The sequence below is a fragment of the Scomber japonicus genome, chromosome 6 (genome assembly GCF_027409825.1).
Source record: "Scomber japonicus isolate fScoJap1 chromosome 6, fScoJap1.pri, whole genome shotgun sequence".
Taxonomy (NCBI): domain Eukaryota; kingdom Metazoa; phylum Chordata; class Actinopteri; order Scombriformes; family Scombridae; genus Scomber; species Scomber japonicus.
In genome coordinates, this window is record NC_070583.1 from 29,178,091 (window position 1) to 29,198,956 (window position 20,866).

Consider the following 20,866-nt stretch of genomic DNA (forward strand, 5'->3'; position numbering starts at 1 on the left):
TTTTTTAAAGGAGAAAAGGCGATTTAAAAAAAAAAGCAAAATGCGATACGAGCCTGTTAGGTTACAAGTACAAGGGAGAGGTTCCTAGTCTGAAAGCTTTTTGAGGAGAGGAGAGGGGGGGGAGAAAAAAGGGTAATCGGATACCCCCTCTGTAGAAACTCTACCACTTACGTAGAAGAGTTACAAACAAGATGGCGCCCAAAGTAGTAGGAACAAATACGGTTTGTGAATCACGCAGCGTTTGTATCCGCCCACCTACAGCAAGACACACTCCCTCCCATTACCGAGACGTTTACAAAACATGGAAAAAATAGTCCGGATTGGGGTTAACAAATGTGCTATATATATATTTATATATAAAAAAGCCTTAAAACATCCACTTTTACCATCTTCTTCGTCGTTTTACGGGTATTAATCGAAATGTTGCCAAGCAACCGTGAGTGGCTATTACTGCGGGTCGCTTAGCAACCGCACCAGTCCAACAGCAGACAACATTAATTAAAAACTTTCATCCACGATTAATTAGGCTTTATATTGTTCTATTTATTCATTAGTCTTTATTTTTTTAGTACGATAAATATTTTTAAAAAGCATAGTATCTGATAACGTGTGATATTTGTTAAAAAATTGCAATGTCAACTGTGGCTTTTTCATTAAAATGTCACGCTGCTGCACAAGATTGTATTCTATGTGCTATAAATTATGCCTGACGAAAATAGACACGTTTGTATCAGACTTATGAAGACTATGTCTCGATAATTAAAAATAAATAAATAAAGGTAAGGTAAGGTAAATTTACATCTCATTAAATGTACTCTTCATCCACCAATCAGCGTAAAGAACAACAAGGTATGACGCTGGCTAAGCACACATGGAAACAAGCACTCGGCTCAGACTATGCTAATAGTCTACAATAAACAAGCAGACTGGCTAAAAAAGAAACCAAATTAAAGGAGTGGGAGTTGTGGGAGTGGCTGTAGTGTGAAGGCATGTGATCTAAAAATGAGGAAATGATGCTAAATGTGCTGTCGACTGTTTTCATAACGTTTCCATGACCCTTGGCCAATGACCAAAAATGGTGCCAGAGGGCTGCACAATTAAATGACAAGCACACTGGGCAGCAAATGAAGGCTGTGCATGCAATTTTACTTTCTTTACTTCCTTTTTTATTAAGAAATATGTGATATGTGACCAAGCAGATTCACGTGAAGCAGGAATAGATGAGAAGTCATGTGCTACAATATGTAACCTGCCAGAAATAGGCTACACTAAAATAAATGGATTAATCATTTACTCTATAAAATGTTAAAAGCCTGTCAGTTTCTCAGAGCCATTGTGAAAGTTTTCTTTTTAAAGTCACATTTTTGATGCTGCAGAACAGAAAATTCAGCAAATCTTCACATTTTAGAGGCCTGAGGCAAGGAATGTTTGTCATTTATCTCGCAAAAATGACAAATGATAAATCAACTTATCATTAGCAATGTTGCTCATTAACTTTCTGGCAATTGCCTTATCATTCATCACTTTGTTTTAGCTCTGGTTGGTTTAATTAGATTAATTAAAGCAGCAACAGGAAAAAGCCAGACTGATTTATAAGGTCAGAGTCTACCCTCAGAAGAAACTTCCTCTTTATGCGTAAGCAACACAGCAATGTCTTGGCATGCAGGAATTAGTCATCAGGTGTTACAAGCCTTGTTTTATAACTATGCATTAGAAGTACATTTTATAATCAGTAATCAGATCTAAAGATAAAACACTAAGAACTTCTTTTGACATTGTTTTTACTCAACTTTCTCCACACAGAAGCTGGTGAAGTCAAAGTCCTCACATATCCAAGGGGCACGTAGCACAAGTGCAAACACACACACACGCTCACAAAAACAATGGATGTGCATGTGCATAGACATGACCCTGGATATTCAGGGGTCCCTTCCTGCTATTCACTGAGCTCTACTCAGGAAATATGTCAGCTGTAACACAGTAATAATAGCCTCTAATGATGCTGAAGCCTCTCCAGGCACAGGGACGACTGAGGGGCTCCAGGAACATCCTGGATTACACACGGTATGTTTAATCAAACCACTTTGAGATCAACTGTCAAGTAAAGGCTATTCATAACATCTAATAAGGCTCAGATTAAATTTTATCTTAATATAGAAGATCATAACAGGAATAGCTTTATTAATTAAAAAAATGCATACATCTTTGTCATCTAGTGGCCATTTCAAGGTACTGCATCCTCAAAAATCTCAAAATATCAAAAATGTTTGATTATGAATAAAGATGCACAACAAAACAGCAGACATGTTATTAAAAAGAACATTTATTCAAAATGTTGACAGTTTTTGAGAACAAAAATGTACAGGTTCACTGACAAGTACAGGAAAATTAGATCCGTTAGACTCCATTAATACATAATAACTGGTATAACCGTCAGGAGTCACAGTGAATTCGACCATTTCTTATAATCTTAAAAGTTTCATGTTGTTAAGTAAAGTATGATCATTGTAACTTTACAAAAAAAACCTTAAACATACAGGAACTTGATACTAAATCACTAAAAATAATATTTTCAAGAATTCTTATTTTTACCATTCAGGACTTTGCGACAGACTTCAAAAGTGCGTTCTTCAGGTAAGTGCACAGTTGGTTCATCAGGTCTTTGTTCTGACCCTCTACCCAGTGCATCTCAACCACCACGTCACTCTCCTCGAGCATCACATTCAGCAGACACTTAAACAGGAAGTGTTCAACTGCACTCGGGCTCAGGGGTCGCTTTGAGGGTGGTTCACTCGCTGCATCTTCTGTGCAGGTGGAAGACTGCATGTCCATGTTGTCACCCGTTGCGTCTTCCTCTTTCTCTTCTCCGAGTAAGCCCATCTCATTTGAAGAGGCCCCGTTGCTCTCCTCTGCGGTTTTGTCTTCGGCGTCATCATCCTGGGTGTTTTGTGTGGGTGACAGCTGGTTTTGAGAGGATGGGTTTGTGGCAAGAACAGCTGTGGCCGCAGCGCTTTGAGAGCTGGAAGCAACGCAGTGAGGCGCTCTGGGCAGCTCTCGCAACTGACGTTTGTGTTCACGCCGTTTCTGCCGACCGTGGATCCACGTGTTCTCCACAGCCGTCACAAAGAGGCTCTGCTGTTGCTTTCTGCATGGGACATGTTTGTACAGCACCTGCAGAGCCACGCAAAAGAGAAAGAGTTAGTTACCCGGGTGACTGGAGGTGTGTGACGTATCAAACTGATCACTCACTTATCCTGAATTGATTTAAAGTGAGAGGTTCGATGGACAGTATAGACATTAAATAAACTGTCTTTTTGAAGCTTTGAATATTTTTGGGGGACTTAGTCAGCGAGGTCTAAGTGTTGTTGAATCAACTCTGAGAACTTTGAGGCTGTGTTTCATGGCAGTTCATTACTACACTGCATTATATTGAAAGATATTCCCCCATGTGTGGACAACAAAACGCACCCTAATTGCTTTTTTGGTGCAGCCCAGATCAAAGAGGTCTGCTGGTGTCTAGTTAATCCGAGGTGCATTTTAGCACCAAATGTGACCAATGTGACAACGAGACACCAGGAAATGACTTAATCGGATTCTCGTCATTTGGAGGTTGCCATGCAACCAGCAGAGGCTCGAGGAAGTCACTGCACCAGAAATGATCTGGCACACAACCAGCCACCTGTAATACCACAACTTGTAGCTTTCACTCTGTTTCCTTGTATGGATTAAACAAACAATATAGGACATGTTAATTGGTGAGTTTAGAGGATCTTTGGTCATGATGGCTGTCTCCCACTGTTTTTGTGTCAAGTTAAAACTATTTATTTGACATATTATAGAAGATCTTATTATCTAAATATGTTCAAGACAGCCAACCAATATATTTCCCACAAATATTTGTTTAAAGGTATTCTATGCAATTAAGGAGTAATAAAGAATGCAAATATGTAGCATAGCAATTCAAGAATAGTTATAAAGTATGCAAACTGACTCAGTAATGTTCGTTATGAGACAATATCTATGCAAAGTTTTCTAATCTTAGCTTCCATAAGTTACAGATCGTACCAGTCCAAGTAAGGGTGAAGCAGCAAACCCCCCTGAGTGTACTGAATGAAGCAAGGGGGTGTTTTAATGCTAATTAATTAAACTTTTCATTTGTAAGAGAATTAATGTACTACTTTGTACTTCAAAAGTGAAACTGCCTCGCTGTAATTATACAATCTCATAACAAACAACAATGAGGTCAAGAGGCACAAAGAACCCGACAGAATATTCAAGCATCAGAAATACTTTCCCACATCGACTCAATCATCACTTCAGCAGCGTCAAACTGGCATTAAAGCACCTGTATAGGATTTAGTGTCATCTAACAGTGAGGTTGCAGACCCTTCTCCCCTCCTTGCCCCCCTTCCAGAAGTCTAGGAGAACCCATGGTAGAGCCAGTGTTTGGTTTGTCTGTTCTGAGCTACTGTAGAAACATGGCGGTGGGGCACAACATGACATTTGGAAAAGAACCCACTCCCAATGTAGACATAAACAGCTCACTCAAAAGGTAATGAAAACACATCAATTCTTATTTTCAGTTTAAACATACTTCTGTCAAGTCTGCACTGCACCTTTAACCCCATTGATGTTGTAGTTTTACTCTAACTGTACTTGTTGTGCATCCGTGGAACTTACCCGCAGATCAGTGAGATTCTTCTCCACCAGAACAGTGACGCTGTCCACAGGGTTACGGGCGGAGCCGTTGATGGCGGAGGCCCTCGCCTGGAGCTCCTTCAGCCCGGCTTGTGGAAGTGTGAACGACAGAGGTTTCCGAGCTTTCTCCAGTTTACGCTTCTTATTGGGAGGAGACTGGGACAAAAGAAGGAGAAAACCAAGGAGAGAATGAACTAAACACATTTTGTTTTTGAGATTAATTTCATGCAATATAAATACAAAAGATAAAAAGTTGAATGGTTTAAAAAGATACATTTGAACTGAAACCGAAAGAGAGGGCTGGACAGACAATGAGGGTTAAATCATCAATGCCACTGATATCTGTGGTGCACAAGTCAACACAATGGGTTTTTTTTCCATTAAGCACACGACACATTCATTTTGAAATATGCAATAACATTTACTTTCCAGATAAGTTAAACGTTCCAATAGAGGTGACTTCAGCAATGAAAAAAAACAGCATTACAGTCTGAAGATATCACTGGTACCCTGCACCCTTAACTTGAAAATATTGTCAGCTCGTTCTTCATTGTACTCAACCAGCTAAATGTTTATATTTTGTGTACTTTCTTACTTTACTTATCTTGTACTTCAGATACAATATGGCATCACATTATGAAGTCCACAGCTTTCTTTTATCTGCTCTGTCGTCAGTGTTTTTGTTTTATGTTCCGAGCACGGTGACTTGAGTCAAACCAGCCGGCTGAGAACCTCAGACACCACAATCAGTGTTTTGTTGGTCTATATTTTAAAGATGTCTGCATCAGAGGCTGGAAATTATTTGAGTCCAAAAATATAGTGTCCTGACCTGAGCAGCCAGCAGGGGGCAGAGAAGGGCGGTGTTAAAGAAAAAAAACACTGTCTTGCTTACCTATTTGCTCCATTCCCATCTCTACACATTTTGTTCTTAGGCCTTCCTTTGTTCTATTTCTATCTTCCACATATTCTTCTGTTCTTAATTTAGCAGCATCTTTTTAGTGTTATTAGTTGTTTGGTCAGTATTTGTACTTGTTTTCATTGATTCTCTTGTTTCTTCATGTTATTGTGAAGCACTTTGATCTACACCTCCTGTATGAAATGTGATACCTAAATTACATTTTACTGTTATTATCATCAGTATTATATATCTATTTTAGTATCAGTACCAAAGCTTGGGTATCACATCATTAAAAGTAAAAAAAACAATACAGTGGTGTGGGCGTACATACTGTCTTATGTGCTGTATCCATTGTCTGGCTGTGTAGTTTAGAATGAGCTGAGCTACTGGCATGCTCAGTATCATCGGTTTCCCACAGAGATTTGCTTACACTGGTACAGGGCCCTCCACCATCCAATTCTACTGCTGCTTCCAGGATCTCAGCCTGTGCAATAGCAGCCGCCACTTCTCTCTGCAGGTTCAGTGCCCCCAACTCAGCATCCAATTTGGCTTTCTCCAAATGCAACTTTGCTTCAGTCTCTGCTCGTTCAATTTTTAGTCTCATCTCTTTCTCAGAAAATGCTGCACGAGCCCGTGCTGCTTCTGCCCTGGCCCGAGCTCTTGCAGCAGCATCTGCCAATGATGTGGCAGGACAGCCACTCCTCAGGCTGGATACTGAAACGTTGTCATCCTTGCACCTGTCCATTGCGCCGTCTCAGATGCACTGCACTTAATCTGCTGCTGTGTCACCCTTTGGTCTATTCGTCTTTTCACTATACTGTCCTCATTCAGGCGTAGCAGCCACAATTAGACAGCTAGCCAAACTCCATTCACAGAAGACATGAGAGTCAGGATGCTGCTCCAAAATTCAAGCTCTAAATATGTCGATGCAGACTCAAGGTGCATCAGGATGTAAGAAAAGGTGGAGACTGAAATCACAGAATACAACACAATTACTGTAATGTTTGCTGTGCAGAGGTAAAATCCAAAGTGCACAAGCATGTCAAGCTCTCTAAATATTATGTTACAACATTCAGTAAAAGGCTCAAAACCACCAAATGAATGCTAATTAAACAGCTACATGAACACAGCACTTGCAAAGATGAAGGCTAAATGCTAAACATCAGCAGCTAATCTCTGCAGAAACCAACATGACTCAGTTAAATGCTAGCATACATACAATAGCCTCAAAAGTTACTTTTAAAGTACAACATTCACAAAAGTGTCACGAATGCATGTTGTTGAACTGCTTATTAATAGATTTAAACTTACAGGCAAAGCTTTCTGCGGCACAACGACAGGATGGCTGCAGATTGAGTTGCTGAGCAATGGTTAGGCTGAAATCCAGCCTCCTCTGGCCTACAGTATATGCTTTCGGTTCCTGCTTCCTGTCTACAGAGGAAGTTGTCCCAAAAGACTGTAAAACTAAACAGATGCTGTAGAGGGCGCCAGACACCATACTACAGACTATAAATACCACACAGGCAGAATACCTATGGCCCTGTTTACACCTAGCATTAATGTGCATCCTATATATCAACACTGCCAATTAGCTGTATATACTTTTGTACATTACATTTTATTTATTTTATTTCATTTGCTATTGCTATTTTATTATGTATAGTTTGTTCGTTATATTCTTATATTATATGTTGTTATTGTCACTGTGTGAAATGCTGCTGCACTGTAATTTCACAGCTTGGGATCAATAAAAGTATATCTATCTATCTATCTATCTATCTATCTATCTATCTATAATATACATTGCTGTTCACACCTGTCTCTGTTATACATCTCCAGCTGACCACTTGTGTCCAGTTGTGCTATGATTTTTAAGCAAATCATTATTTTATGCTGAAATCTTATATTTAATGCTCTATTCTAGTATTTTATTTCTCTCTTTTATTAGTGTGGGGGGTAGGGGGTTAATTGTATCCATGTGTTTGTTTTATTTTTATTTCTCAAATTACATGTTTTTCTGTTTTATGTAAAGCACATTGAGTTGCCATTGTGTATGAAATGCGCTATATAAATAAAACTGCTTTGCCTTGCCTATGTCACTTCTGCTAGGAGGTCAAAGGGCACAGTTATCAAAAATACCAGATTTGTGTTTAGTGCTAAACATCTGATTGTACTAATATACATGTGTGGACTATTCTACTGTTCAGATTACTCCAACCACCTACATCTGTGCTCCTTTCCAGTTTTTCAACCGCTGGCACACTTTTACTGAAATAACTGCCACGTACTGCATGGATGGCACATTTTCCTGTTATGTCCTTGCAGGGATGCATCAGGACTCAGTGTTGAAACTACAAAAGATACGTGGTCAAATGCGTCTCAGACTCACAGAACATCTTGATGGTTGTTTGCACTTGTATTTAAAGACTGATCGGAGTGTAAACGGGGTCTATAGGACTCCACCTTAATGGCAACCTCTGTCTGAGTGTTATGCTGCTAATGACGACATCAGAGTCTCATTTTTAAATGTAGTCAACCACACTGACATCATGCCTGCCAGTAACATTTACACTAACTATATATAATCAGCTATGAGGTGTAAACCAACTCTTCCTGTGAACTCTCCGCTGTTCATCACTTGGCTGTTAACTATTATTTCCTCTTTTCAAATTCTGCTTTTTGAATCATTTAACATTTACTGTGTCAACAATATATAATTCCCCATGACTTACTTTTTATCAGTCATTATTTAGATGAATGAGGGAATATTCCTGAATCTTACATCCGACAGCAAGAGAGCTTAAAGTGAAAATGTAATCAATGTCACTACTTCTTCTTTGATGCATTTAAAGTGTCTTTTGGCAATTGAATTGTTTCTCAGATATAAAAAGAGGCAGCAATACTCCAAAAAGTGACATGAATTCCTGGTTAGAGTGAGGACATACCAACAGAAGAAGGAGCGTCATTATAAACCACAAGAGGGAGCTCAAACCACACAAGCTCCACCTGAACCTGCAGTGAATGTCAACGCTGTTTCTTATTTCTAATCCCCTCTAATGCCACGCTGTAATGGCGGTGGAGGTCATTATCCGACCGTATCGCCATACAACAGACGCTCTGCAGTGATCTCCCCCTACATGTCCACTGCAGCCAATATGTCAAGCTAGTACCCGCAACTCACTGCAGGCTGAGTGAGAGAGTGGGGGAGACGGCGGGGGTCTGCAGCAGTACTGTGACTGAGCAGACAGCATGGCCGACTGACCTACAAACAGCAGAGTGAAGGAGCAGACTGTGACCTTCACACTCTGCTACTGATCTGAGAGTCAAGTTTTGAATACTCATTTACTTCAGTCAGTGCATCTGAGGACTTTTATTGTAGTCTGCAATCCAGAAAATGTCTCTTATATTCATTTTCTTCTCCTTTAATAAACCAGATAAGTAAAAGACTAACCTGGAATAAAGTTGAATAAATAAATTAACATATCTTTCCTGTGTCTGCTTCATTGAATAAACTCTTTATGTTCCCTCTCTGAGAGCTTTTTTTTTAGCGTTGATCATCTATTGATTTTTAGTTGAAATGATTGTCCATGTAGATGCACGTTTATGAGAGATGGACATATTTAATTAATGGGTTGATAATGGACGCTGCCTTGTCTGACTGCTTGTTAGAGCTTCCTCTTTTATTTCTTATTGTTTCTCACAGACGTAGCCCCCCCCCTTCTCTCTGCGCTGTAAGCCCCCCAGCTCATTGTACCAAGGAAGGAAATCAATAAAAATCCATCAAGCCAAACCTGTCTGTTTACACGGCATCCTTGACATAGATTCACTCACACACACACACACACTCACACACAGACACACACACACACACACACACACACACACAGTCAGTCACACACACACACACAGATTCAAAGACAAAGAGTATGAAACCCACATGTGTACAGTTACATACACACCTCTTCACTGAATCACATCCTCTTCTCACTCTGCTGCTCTTTCACTCCATTATTAATCCCACTTACCCACTCTCACCTCATGCTCATACACACACACACACACACACACACGCAAACATACACACACACACATATATGCACGAGACATGGGTAAATGATAACCTCACAAAAAGAGCCTGGCCCAATTTTGAAAACGAGGCACAGTAAAAGCCTTCGAGTCCAACAGGAATCATTCTCTCTCCAGATATAATGTCATCCAATCATCCATCTTGACCTCTTGAGTGCGCGTGCATGCCCACACACGCACACACACACACACGCACACACACACGCACACACACACACACGCACACACACACACACACACACACACACACACACACACACAAGAGAAACAAAACGTTGATTTCACCTTCAGGCAAACATTGTAAATCGTACTCTGATCATCTCTCTCCTCCCAACCCCCACTTTGCTTTTTGTCAAGTCCCAAATCTCCTCATAGACCCTGAACCCTGGACCTTCCTGAACCCCCTCCCGCCAGCGGCCTGTATGATCAACATCAGCAAGCCTCGGGGCTCAAATAAAGCCTGGCAATCTGACTGTCTCCACTGTCTTCATCCTTTTGTCTGTAAGTTTTCTTTATCTGCATTTTGCATTTCTCATCAACGTTACATCCTCTGCATTTTTCTTTCCTGACAATGACAAAAAAAAAAAAATTAAATTATTCCACCGTTAATATTAAAGTACATTGTTGATTTTCTTCATACTAACACCTCTGACCAAAAGCAGACAGCAGACTCACATTGGAGTCTCTGTGAGGACCTGGAGGCTAATCATGCTCTTTTTTTCTGGAGCTGCACTGAACTAAAGCCTGTAGACATTACGAGATATACTGAACCAAACAAATGAGCTTTCAGGAAATGTATTGATATTTTCTTAAACTGTTTTTAGTGAAAGGTAGATGCAGAAGAAGTGACTTAGTAGTTTAAATATGGAATAGCTGTATATTTGAAGGTATTTGGATGTTTGAGCCCTCGAGAACCTATTTTATTGATCTATTCTACTTCCTGGGTGAGATTTAAGTCAACCACGTGAATCCAGATGTTTTGATGTAAACTGTAGTTGTGTTGTAGACTGAACAGCATTTCTCTTTAAGGGTGTTTTCAAAATTACAGTTTGTTTCCTCTTGTCCAAGTCAGCAGATTAGCTGGTAAACTTGCATAAACTGCATTTTAACACCTGCTTCAGTTTCTTTTCACACAGAAAAAAAATGAAGGGAAGCAAAATGCATTGCTACAAGCCAGGTGAGAACGTTCATAGGATTTATTGGTCAGATGGAAAATAAACACAGGAAGAAGGTGCTGAAAAAGGTCCTCTGAGAAAATACCGAGAAAATACAATGTTCTTATGTTGTGCTAGTCCAAGTCGGACCTCAGATGAATTCTCCGGCTAATTGCTAACCAAACTGTCTCATCCACATCCCAGTATGAGCTGAGAGTTTAGTCTGGGAAGAGAAAGATTACGTGGTTGCAGTAACAGTAGTCTGGAGGCTGACCTGGTTATAAGGTGGTGAAGTAGGTCACAGTTGCATACATGTCACATATGTTAAAGTCTATATGTAACATTAATGAGCACCCCCCCCCACCACCACCACCTCTGCACATGCATACATACCATACGTCTATAGGAACATCTATGCAGGCACAATTAGCAGGTCAACCATGCAAGCACTTACACATGCAGAAACTTCTGCCATGTAACCACATGTGCGCACACACACACACACACACACACACACGCACACACGCGCACACACACACACACACACACACACACACACACACACACACACACACACACACACACACACACACACACACAGCAAACACACGTGTTCGAGGGGTCTGTCTGGTAATAATGCCGAATAGCTCCCGAGAGTAAATGACGATGGATCTGCGTGAAAGTCAAGGAGGCGGAGGAGGAGGAGGGTTGCAAGAGAAAATGTAGGCCAATTTTTCTGCTCAACTGGTTATAAGTGGAAAAGGCCAAAACAGAAGCCAACAAGACACAAACAGCATAGTCTTCATCACACAACCGCTCTCACATCCCACATCTCACAGCTCTCACCTACCTTCTTATATTTCTTTATATTCTGTTTTGGGGTAACATTATTCCTTGTTATCTCTGTGATGACTTTAATCTACACCACACCTGTCACCGCTCCGCAAAGCACGAAAAACATGATGACATCACCGACAATTATCGATGATTACATTCAGTCAGTAACTCATTTTGGCATCGATTTCTTGTCGGCTAATTGTTGCACTCCTACTTGACGCCGCTGTTACAGGACATTATTGTTCATACGTGTGGATATTTACAGTTTTTACGGTACTTTAAAATATTAAACTGACTTTACCCAGGCAAAACTAAAAAAGGTGAATTTTAAAGAAAGCATTTTCTGTGTAAGTGCATAAGACGTTTTTGGGAATAGCCCTTTCTTCAAATTTTAGAACATCTGAATACTGGAAATTCTGGCTGTCCTAAATTGTACACATTGGGAGAATCAACCAATATTATGAGGGAACAAAAAAGATATAGTTGATTCTAGGGCTGCATTCTTGATTAATTGATTAATCATATTTGTTCTTCACTCTGTTCTTTTAGTATGAATTTACAAGCTGTTAAGACTTGGTGAACAAACGCCAAGGCCAGGTTTTATCCCAGCTAGATAGAGGTACAAATGGTTATATGCCATCATTCCATCACTCCAAGAGAATGAAAAGACACTCAGGAGAACCTGTCACTATACCGTCCTGGGATTCTTCGTTTCTCCGAAAAGAAACAGAGGATTACCTCGAGGAGGAGATTGAGGAGGTGAATTTGGAGGTATTTGAAGACCTCACAAAGAAAGCTAATGGAGGAAATTAAAGAGGCCCTGAGCTCTCCGTGGATCCAAACAGACACTGGGGACGACGAGGATAGTGAAGAGGATGCTGATTAACAGATTAAGGGGGAGATTAAGGAAGAGACAGTGGAGGACAATTAAGTAAAATTGTTGGAATTTCAGGACCTCACAAACAATGTTGAGGAAGAGACGGTGGTGGAGAATTTCCACTATGAAGAGGAAGATGATGAGGAGGAGGTTGATGAGGATGTTGAGGAAAAGTCCATTGCTTGTGAAAAAGAAAAATCCTCCTATTCTTCCTTCAGTGAGGAATCAGAAAAACATGATTGGCTTCAGGGACATAATTCAATTATTGATCTGGAGGAGGATGGAAAAGCCAAAGACAATGCGGATCAGGAGCAAATAGCAAAAGCAGCTCTTCAAGAAGCTCTACATAAAGAGCAAAGACTTAATTCCCAAATGAAAGAATGTCTGGAGCAGGAGCAAAAAGAAAATGCTGCCCTTAAGGGCGCCTTAGAGCAGGTAAAAGAGCTTCTGAAACGAGAGCAAAAGGCAAAAGAAGCTCTACAGAAGCCAGTCTTTGTAGTGAAATTGAGCAACTGAAGACACAAACTGCTTATCTTTCAAAGTCACTAAGACAACACCAGGACTGCAACAAAAGACTGAAAGAAAAAGTGGAAAAGATGGTGATTAATCGCAAGGAGGGCAAGACACTGATTGAAAAGCTTGAGGAGCTCAAGCATAATTTGGAGGTGTCTTCTCTTCAGCGTGAAAAACAAAATGACAAACGTGAAAATGAGCTTTGTGTCAAAATGAAGGCACTTGAGGAACTGAAAAAAGACAGTGAAATTCAATCCTTGTGCCTTAATATTCAGCATCTTCGAGGCAATACTGAAGCCAAGAACAACAGTGTTCACTCAATGCAACAAAAAGTAGACCAGTTGGAATCAGACCATAAGGAGGACCGGTCAATGATCTCTAAAGTTCAGAGGGAGTGTGATCATGCTGTCTCCCAGCAGCAGAGTCTGACTCAAGAAAAAAAGACAACTGGCTTCTGAGAACACAAAGCTGCAGGGTGATCTTAAAGCTGCACTAAATGAGAATAAGCTCAGGAATCAGCTTCAGGAAGCCAGAAATGATGAGGCCATTGTAACAGAAAAGGTGCAGTTCAAGAAGGTGTTGAAAGAGCTACAGATGCTAAAGGCAGAGCTCAAGGAGAAGAATTCAGCTTTGGAAAACTGAAGTCTATTGGCTGGAAAGTATTTGAAGTCTTCCCTTGAACAGGAGAAGAAGCGCTTTGAGACAGTTTCAGAACAGCAGGCTGAACACAACCCTCCACTGTTCCTCAATAATCAACTGAGAGGACCATGTACACCCTCGGGCCACATGACGTATGACATGCAGACACTGTGGATAGAGAATGCTAATGTCAGGGCTAAATACAGGGCTATGGAGAAAGACCATGACAGATTTAAGTCTCAAAAGTGCTCTCTTACTGACCAATATGATGAACTAGTGTCCAAAATAAATCATCGCTAACAATCAAGTAGCCATAGTTAAGCTCCAGAGCACAGTGTATGAGCTCAAGGCATGTCAGTCGAAGGATGAGATCAGAGAGAAAGGGCTTGAGGACGCCAATATGCGAGAGAAGAGAAAAAGCTCCAAGTTGCAGCAGAGAGTCGATGACATTGCTGCTACTCTCCAGAAGGAACAGGCCACCTGTGACAAGCACTGTGTCGAGCTCAAGGAAGCTTTGACAAAGCAAATACAAATGATGGAGGAATGGCAGAAATTGGCTGCGGCTCTCCAGAAGGCTGAAGACTGCAACATCAGGCTTCAGGCAAAGTACCAGTGACCAAGTGCCAGTGCGAACAGCAGAAAACTGCCCTGGAGGAGATCAAAACTACACTGCTCTAGGAAGGAGGCACAGTGATGTCAGTTCCAAATATTGTGAGGTCCTTACACGCCACAACACCCTCCTACTGAGACATGATAAGCTCAGATACGCTCAGCTACAAGAAAAACCCCACCAGAGTTCAACCCTCCTCCATTGAGCTTCACACAAACCAAGACCCAAACCAGACTCAACCCTCAGTACAACTTCATTTTCAATCATCCAACAAACACATGCCATTTGTTGAAATCATTTTAGTCTTTGGCAAATCAAAGTGATTTTTGTTGATCAGATATTATCTGTGGTAATAAAGGATTGCGCAATTTTCTAATCAGGATTCTATTAGCTGTAATATAGCGGTGTAAAACGGACTTCAGCAAATCAGGACCAAGCATAAAACATCAGCAAAGTGTTAACATAATGGTTTAAAGAAATTATAGCACATTTCATCTGCAGGTAAACGTCAGACTGATCAATAATATAGTGAACTTTTAATCTTCTGTGATTTTATAGACAAATGTCCAGAGAACACTACAGACACATTCAGTAGTTCAATCAGAGCAGCAACAAGCTGCAAATCAATACAAACTAGATTCTGATCACTGATGGGCTATAGGTTCCCTTGGCAACGTGATACATACAGTGAGCGCTACTGTAACTACATCATTAAATGCTGCGGTTCATATAACCCATGTATTCCCTCAGCTGAGAGTCTGACTGTGACTGTGACTGTGAACAGAATTAGGTCCGGATGTAGGCTATTGCAGGTTCTAGAGAAGGTGCGCTCGATTTGCTTACCCAGCTGTCCAGGAATGATATTAATATTATTAATTAGTATTTCGTGCGGACGTTATAGCTATATTATGGCCACAATTTACTTTTTTTTTTTTACTATGACACCAGAGGGGCTCCGTACTTTTTGGTATTTGTGATTGTATATAATTTAGGTATTTATGGTTGTTATTTTTTTCATAAATACAAAAAATATTTATCCATAAAATATATATATATATATGTATGGGGAAAACTTTTACAATGCTTGCATATTGCATACTGCATATGATAATTCATACTTAGACAGTAGAACTGAAGTGGCATTCATTACAAGATGATTAGTTAAAACATTTCAAAATGCACCTGCATTATATTGCATTTTGTGACTTTCAAATGACAGACCAGTCATATTTCCTCATTGACGTTTTCTTAAAAATAGTGTTAACATCTTGTCTCGTCTCAATCTCGTGAACCCAATATCGTGTCTCGTCTCATCTCGTCTCGTGGTGATACTGCTGGCTGCTCCAGAGAGCCTTGACAATTTTGGCAGAGAGGGATGCCACATGTGTTCTGATTAAAGTAAATGTGTATATGGTGGGGTGCCAACACTGCTTCACCTGCTGGGAGCAGATGGAAGAATGATAAGAAAGAAAGATTTGATGTGTACAACTCAGCTATTAAAGGTTACAGTTGGATGTTCACCACTGATGCATTTTCTTCATCATCATCATGATCACTACTTCCTTTTACATTATCCGTTTTTTCTCTGAGTCCAGCTTCTCAGATGTAAATACTTTCTTGTTTCTTTAGTCTCTGAATATATTTGGGTTGTGGACAAAACAAGATATTGCAGACATCACTTTGGGGTTTGAAGTTTCTCCCCATTTGCTTACATTTTATGGAAAAACTGATATTAAGTAAAAATATTCCAGTTATAATCAATAGTTGCACTTTCACTTCCATTTTTAGATTAATAAAATACTCCATCAATCCATCCATCCAATGTTTTTGGCTTTTCCACTCTCTCTGCTTTGTATATCTCCAACATGCTCTCTGTCCAGCTCTAAAAAAACAATGGCTCAGTGTATGTGCACGTTTACGTTCCTGCCCTGGCAACTGTTGCCAGGCTACAACATGTTCAAATCACATAAACATCTCCCCAGAGAAAATAATAAGTGCGTCTAATGGAACAGGGGCGGGAGGGATAGAGGATGCAGTCTGGATTTGAAGGGGGGCAGGACTGAGGTGGTGCATTACTGAGGAAGAGGGGGGTGGGGGGGGGGTTTAGGGTTTTGGAAACATCCATCAGCACGTGGTGAAGAAACAGATGATGGAGGATGGCCGCAAAATGATCCACTGAGCCTAAAGGTTGTCCGAGGACGAGAGCACTTACCGGAACAATGACATCATCATAGAAACTCCAGGCCAGCGCCCACCGCATGGTCCGTCCCTGGTAGAACTCTGTGTGGGTCACTTTGGGCACCTGAGAGAAATCAAAATAGTCAGTTTATCTAAAATTATGTCATCCTGTCTTGGTCTACTCTGTATAAACAACATCTGACTGTCTGTCCTGAGAGAGGGATACGTTCCTCTGTTGCTCCTGCTGAGGTTTCTTCCAGGAAAGAGGATGTATTTCTGTACAGACTATGAAGCCAAATTAGCTTAAATTTAGCTTGCAGGGGCGCGCAGGTGGTCGAGTGGTTACAGCGCATGCCACATACGCAGCCGACACCGGTTCGAATCCCGGCTGGAGGTTCTTTGCTGCATGTCACATCCCCCTCTCTCTTCTGTTTCCTGTCTGTCTACTATTAAATAATCTTTAATCTTAAAAAAAAAAAAAAAAAAAAGTAAAAAATGCTTGTAAATTTATAATATCTGCTGGTGAAAGAAGTTCAATTTGTTCATCTATAAAAAAGATAGTAATCTCAGTGGTCCTATCCTAACTGGCTAATGGTGGTTAAAAAACAAAAGGAAATTGATAAAAACATAAAACTGTCCTTTAAGGGTCAAGTTTAGCAGCTGCAGCCACTGAACTAAACAGTTGAGTGAGGCAGAGTTTCAAGATATGACGTGAACAGTGCGTGTGATAAAATGTAAAACTGTTCCACATAACCAAATAGTTTTCAACAGATCAGGAATTTACTCTGAAGCTTCATCCTAGTAGCACTCAGCCTGACAGTTTGACCGTGTGATGCAATGTATACTGGACATGCTCAGTCTGCAGGTTTGGTGATGTATCTGATGTGACCCTGTGTGACCTTCAGTGACTTCTACATCTGTAATCGTGGGTGAGAAAAGACGAGTAGGGATCTATGATGTGAAAAAGACACAAATAGGGTGTGAAAACCGTCATGCAAACAGAGCACTTTAACGGTCTCTCAGGACTGCTTCGGTAAATAGGAACGAGGGGGAGGGTGGGGGAGGGGTTCACTAAGATAAGAGGTCAGAGGTCAGCCAGCTTGTTACGAGTAACAAACATTCACATTTGCTAAATTAAACACACAAAGAGAGATGAGAAGGCACTGCAAAAAAAAAAAAAAGCATTAACATATTAACTAGGCCAGGTTTGTTTTTACACTCTTCCTCCCTGGACGTTAGCCAAGGCTGCACTCATGCTGATGAGCAGCGACAGCATCCTAAAACCTCTGGAGGAGGTTTGAGGGACACCAGGTGCAGGAGGGGTGATCAGGGGACCAGAGTCTATTTATTTCTTTCGAGCATGTGAGGGAGGTGACTGGCACAGGACCAGAGGCCTGCAGCAGTCAGGAGTCATGTGCTGGGCTATTAGTCAAGCTAATGATGCTAATGGATGTTAGCGACACAGTGCCGTGTGATCCAGTCATGCACCGCTAACAGAAATCAGCTCATTCATGGCTCGTTCGTGACACTGCTTAGCTGGCATATTAGAAAGAGCTGATCCGTTGTGGCTCCCCCTTGACAGTGACGCCCTCTAAAATCAAGAGCCAGTTTGAGATGGTAGGCTCAGATTATTTTAAACGAGCCATTATCAAACCTTTCACAAAAGGGGCGTGTTCCTGCATGAGCAAACTGAGATCAAAAATCGGGGGCTGCTTTGTAATACTTATTGATCGCAGTGGATGTATTTGTGCTTTCTCCTTTACTCTGAGTCTGACGGTCTACTCACCCCTTGCTTCCTCAGCTCCTCTTTCAAAGGTGCCAGGCTGCATTTCTTCCCCAACATGCAGCTATACCACCTGCAGAAAAGAAGGAAGCACGTTAAACCAGCTGTGTGCGACTGAGTTAGCAGCCGGCTGCCTGGGGGGGTGAACCAGGCAAGCAGAGATCAAACGAGCTGAGGTGGGCTTTAGGGAGCAACACAAACACAAAGTGAAACACTGGAGCCAAAAAAACATCCGGGTGTGTAGAGTCCACAGCAGAGAAAAAGCTGGTTTGAAGTGGTCTCATGGTGGAGGGCTTGATCAATAATCTCTGCTGTGCAATAAAGGGGGTGAGGTTGGTTTTGATCAATAAGCAGTAAGAGTCTAGACCAGGAGAATGGAGGTAGGATAAACACATCAGGAGTCAGCCTACAGGGATACTCTAATTTTAACAAAAGTTGTCTGTTCAGTGTTGATTAGATATTACGTACCTGGTTTCTAACAGCCATGCTTCAAAAAAAAAAATCTTATCATAAAATGTTCACAGGCCAGTTTGATTTACTCACTTAAATCTCTCTAAACAGTCTTCTGATCACCCAGCTGATAAAATCAAGATGATAGGAGCTTAGTTTTTAAAAAGGTGCTTTTAAAACAAATGTGATTCATTTCAAATAAGTCGTCAGTCAATAATTACCACCACAATTTGATTTCCACACAACAGAGGGACACAGTAAGATTGGTTACCTTACTGCAGCTCATTTAACAGCTCTCTGTGACTGTTTGTTTCATTACTACCTTTACAAAAATTGAGAATGATCCAATGATGTAAATTGCCGAAAATGATTGATCACATTTTTTTCAGTCATTTTTACTGAATGATTGTACACAGCACTAGACCACGTTTTCTCTGACTGCTGCGCAAGTAGTTGAATGCTTTTGATTTGAGTAGCAACAGGAAGCATGTGATTTGCATTTGCTGGAGCTTAATACAGCTCTGGTATAATGTAAATAGATTGAACAGTAAACAGTGAGGCTGATATCAATGGGATATAATGGGGAAAAACAACGCTGGATCTTTTCTTGTGAATCCTCCACACAGGAATGGTGGACTCTCCCATTAACAATGAGAACTTTTATATAAATAGATAATTACTGAATATAAATAGATATACATTAAAAATACCAACCATGAGTACAGTAGTATAAGAAATGGGGTTTGATTCAAAATTCTATAATACTATAATTAACATAACATTTCCTTTTTTTTAATATGCTTTCACAATGGAAAGCAACCAATTTTTGCAAGAATAATTAAAATATGTATAAATGCAGGAAACAGCATTCTCCCACTTCTAAAACCAAACCTACGCCTCTGTACATACAGCAGCCATATCGCTAAATGTAGCTGCGTATATAGCTACAGTCACACCCGACTACACCAAATCACAATCTTAAAAACTGTAGCTAGAATAAGGAAGGGTGCCGCGTATGAAGATGGCGACTTGGAAAAATGCCCAGAGAGGTGAAGGGGGCGGGGAGAGCAATATGTCAGCTTCAGTCGACACAATGAAATATTGAGCAGCTCTAATATCCACAGATGTTTCCCACTTTTCGGCACAGTGGGGAGGAACACCCAAACAGCTCAGCTCCCCACCTCCACCAGAGGCTTCTTCAAACATCCTAAAGTGTGCAGCTGTGTGAAGATCAGGATCATATTCATGTTCCTCTATTCATAGCATTACAATCTTATTACCAAAGGTGGCAATTTTCATATCAATGGCATGACAAATGGGGAGCATTAACTCATTCTAACTGGTTTTGGGTATTTGGATGTGTGCTATAGTCGGAGCCAAGGTGGCTCGCCCTTATCCGACAGTAATTACACTTCAGTGGAAAAAAGGGAAAGAGGAGCAGGGTGGGGTGGGGCAGGAAGAGGGTGAGGAGGGGGTGCGTGTCTCCAAAGACCAATCTGGCAGTGTTTCCATGGACACCTGGTGGCTCTGGTGTCCCAGCATGCTTTTGGGAGTGACAGCCGGCTCCGGTTGGCTCGGCCTGAACGCCAAACCTGTAAACGAAGACCGGGCTCATTTTTTGCTTTTCTCTCCTCTGTACACGAGAGCAGGCCGGTGTTCACATCAGCGCCTCTCAGGGCTGCTCGTCTTTCTAATCAAGCATTAAGCTAGCACACACACACACACTCAGAGAAACACACACACATATATACACGCGCGCGCACGCACACACACGCACACACACACACACACACACACACACACACAGAGGAACACACACACACACAGCACTCCCTGTTGGAGGCCAAGCAGGTGTGGCATGTCTAATTAGTTTTAATAGCACCACTCTGCAGCTCCCTCTATCCGAGTCTCACTCTGCTGCCCCGGTGACAGCCCTGGTAACAGCCCTGGTAACAGGGGAGGGTAAAGTGACGTCCGCTGGAGACACCCCCACCCAAACACAGCTGCTCTCTGTGGGCTCCCAGATACAGCACTGGGTGACTGTGTGCCAAAACCATTAAACCTACTGGGTGACAGCTCCATCAATGTGCAGCAACCCATCTGCCCGTTTCACCTCTCTTCACGGGCGCTCTCATCTAAACCT

At 41.2% G+C, this 20,866-nt stretch overlaps 1 protein-coding gene across 3 annotated transcripts in view; it reads right to left on the minus strand.

The window, feature by feature from the left end:
- Positions 1–1,865: 1,865 nt before the first annotated feature.
- The window catches only part of mettl16 (methyltransferase 16, N6-methyladenosin), a 34,397-nt gene continuing 15,396 nt past the window's right edge, over positions 1,866–20,866 (minus strand). For all 3 annotated transcript variants that reach the window (XM_053320515.1, XM_053320516.1, XM_053320518.1), the window contains 4 exons: positions 18,277–18,346; positions 16,525–16,614; positions 4,681–4,854; positions 1,866–3,171 (listed from right to left, as the gene is read on the minus strand). In XM_053320515.1, the coding sequence (XP_053176490.1) occupies positions 2,596–3,171; positions 4,681–4,854; positions 16,525–16,614; positions 18,277–18,346 (910 nt within the window). In that variant the 3' untranslated portion in view covers positions 1,866–2,595. The remainder of the gene's footprint in view (positions 3,172–4,680; positions 4,855–16,524; positions 16,615–18,276; positions 18,347–20,866) is intronic.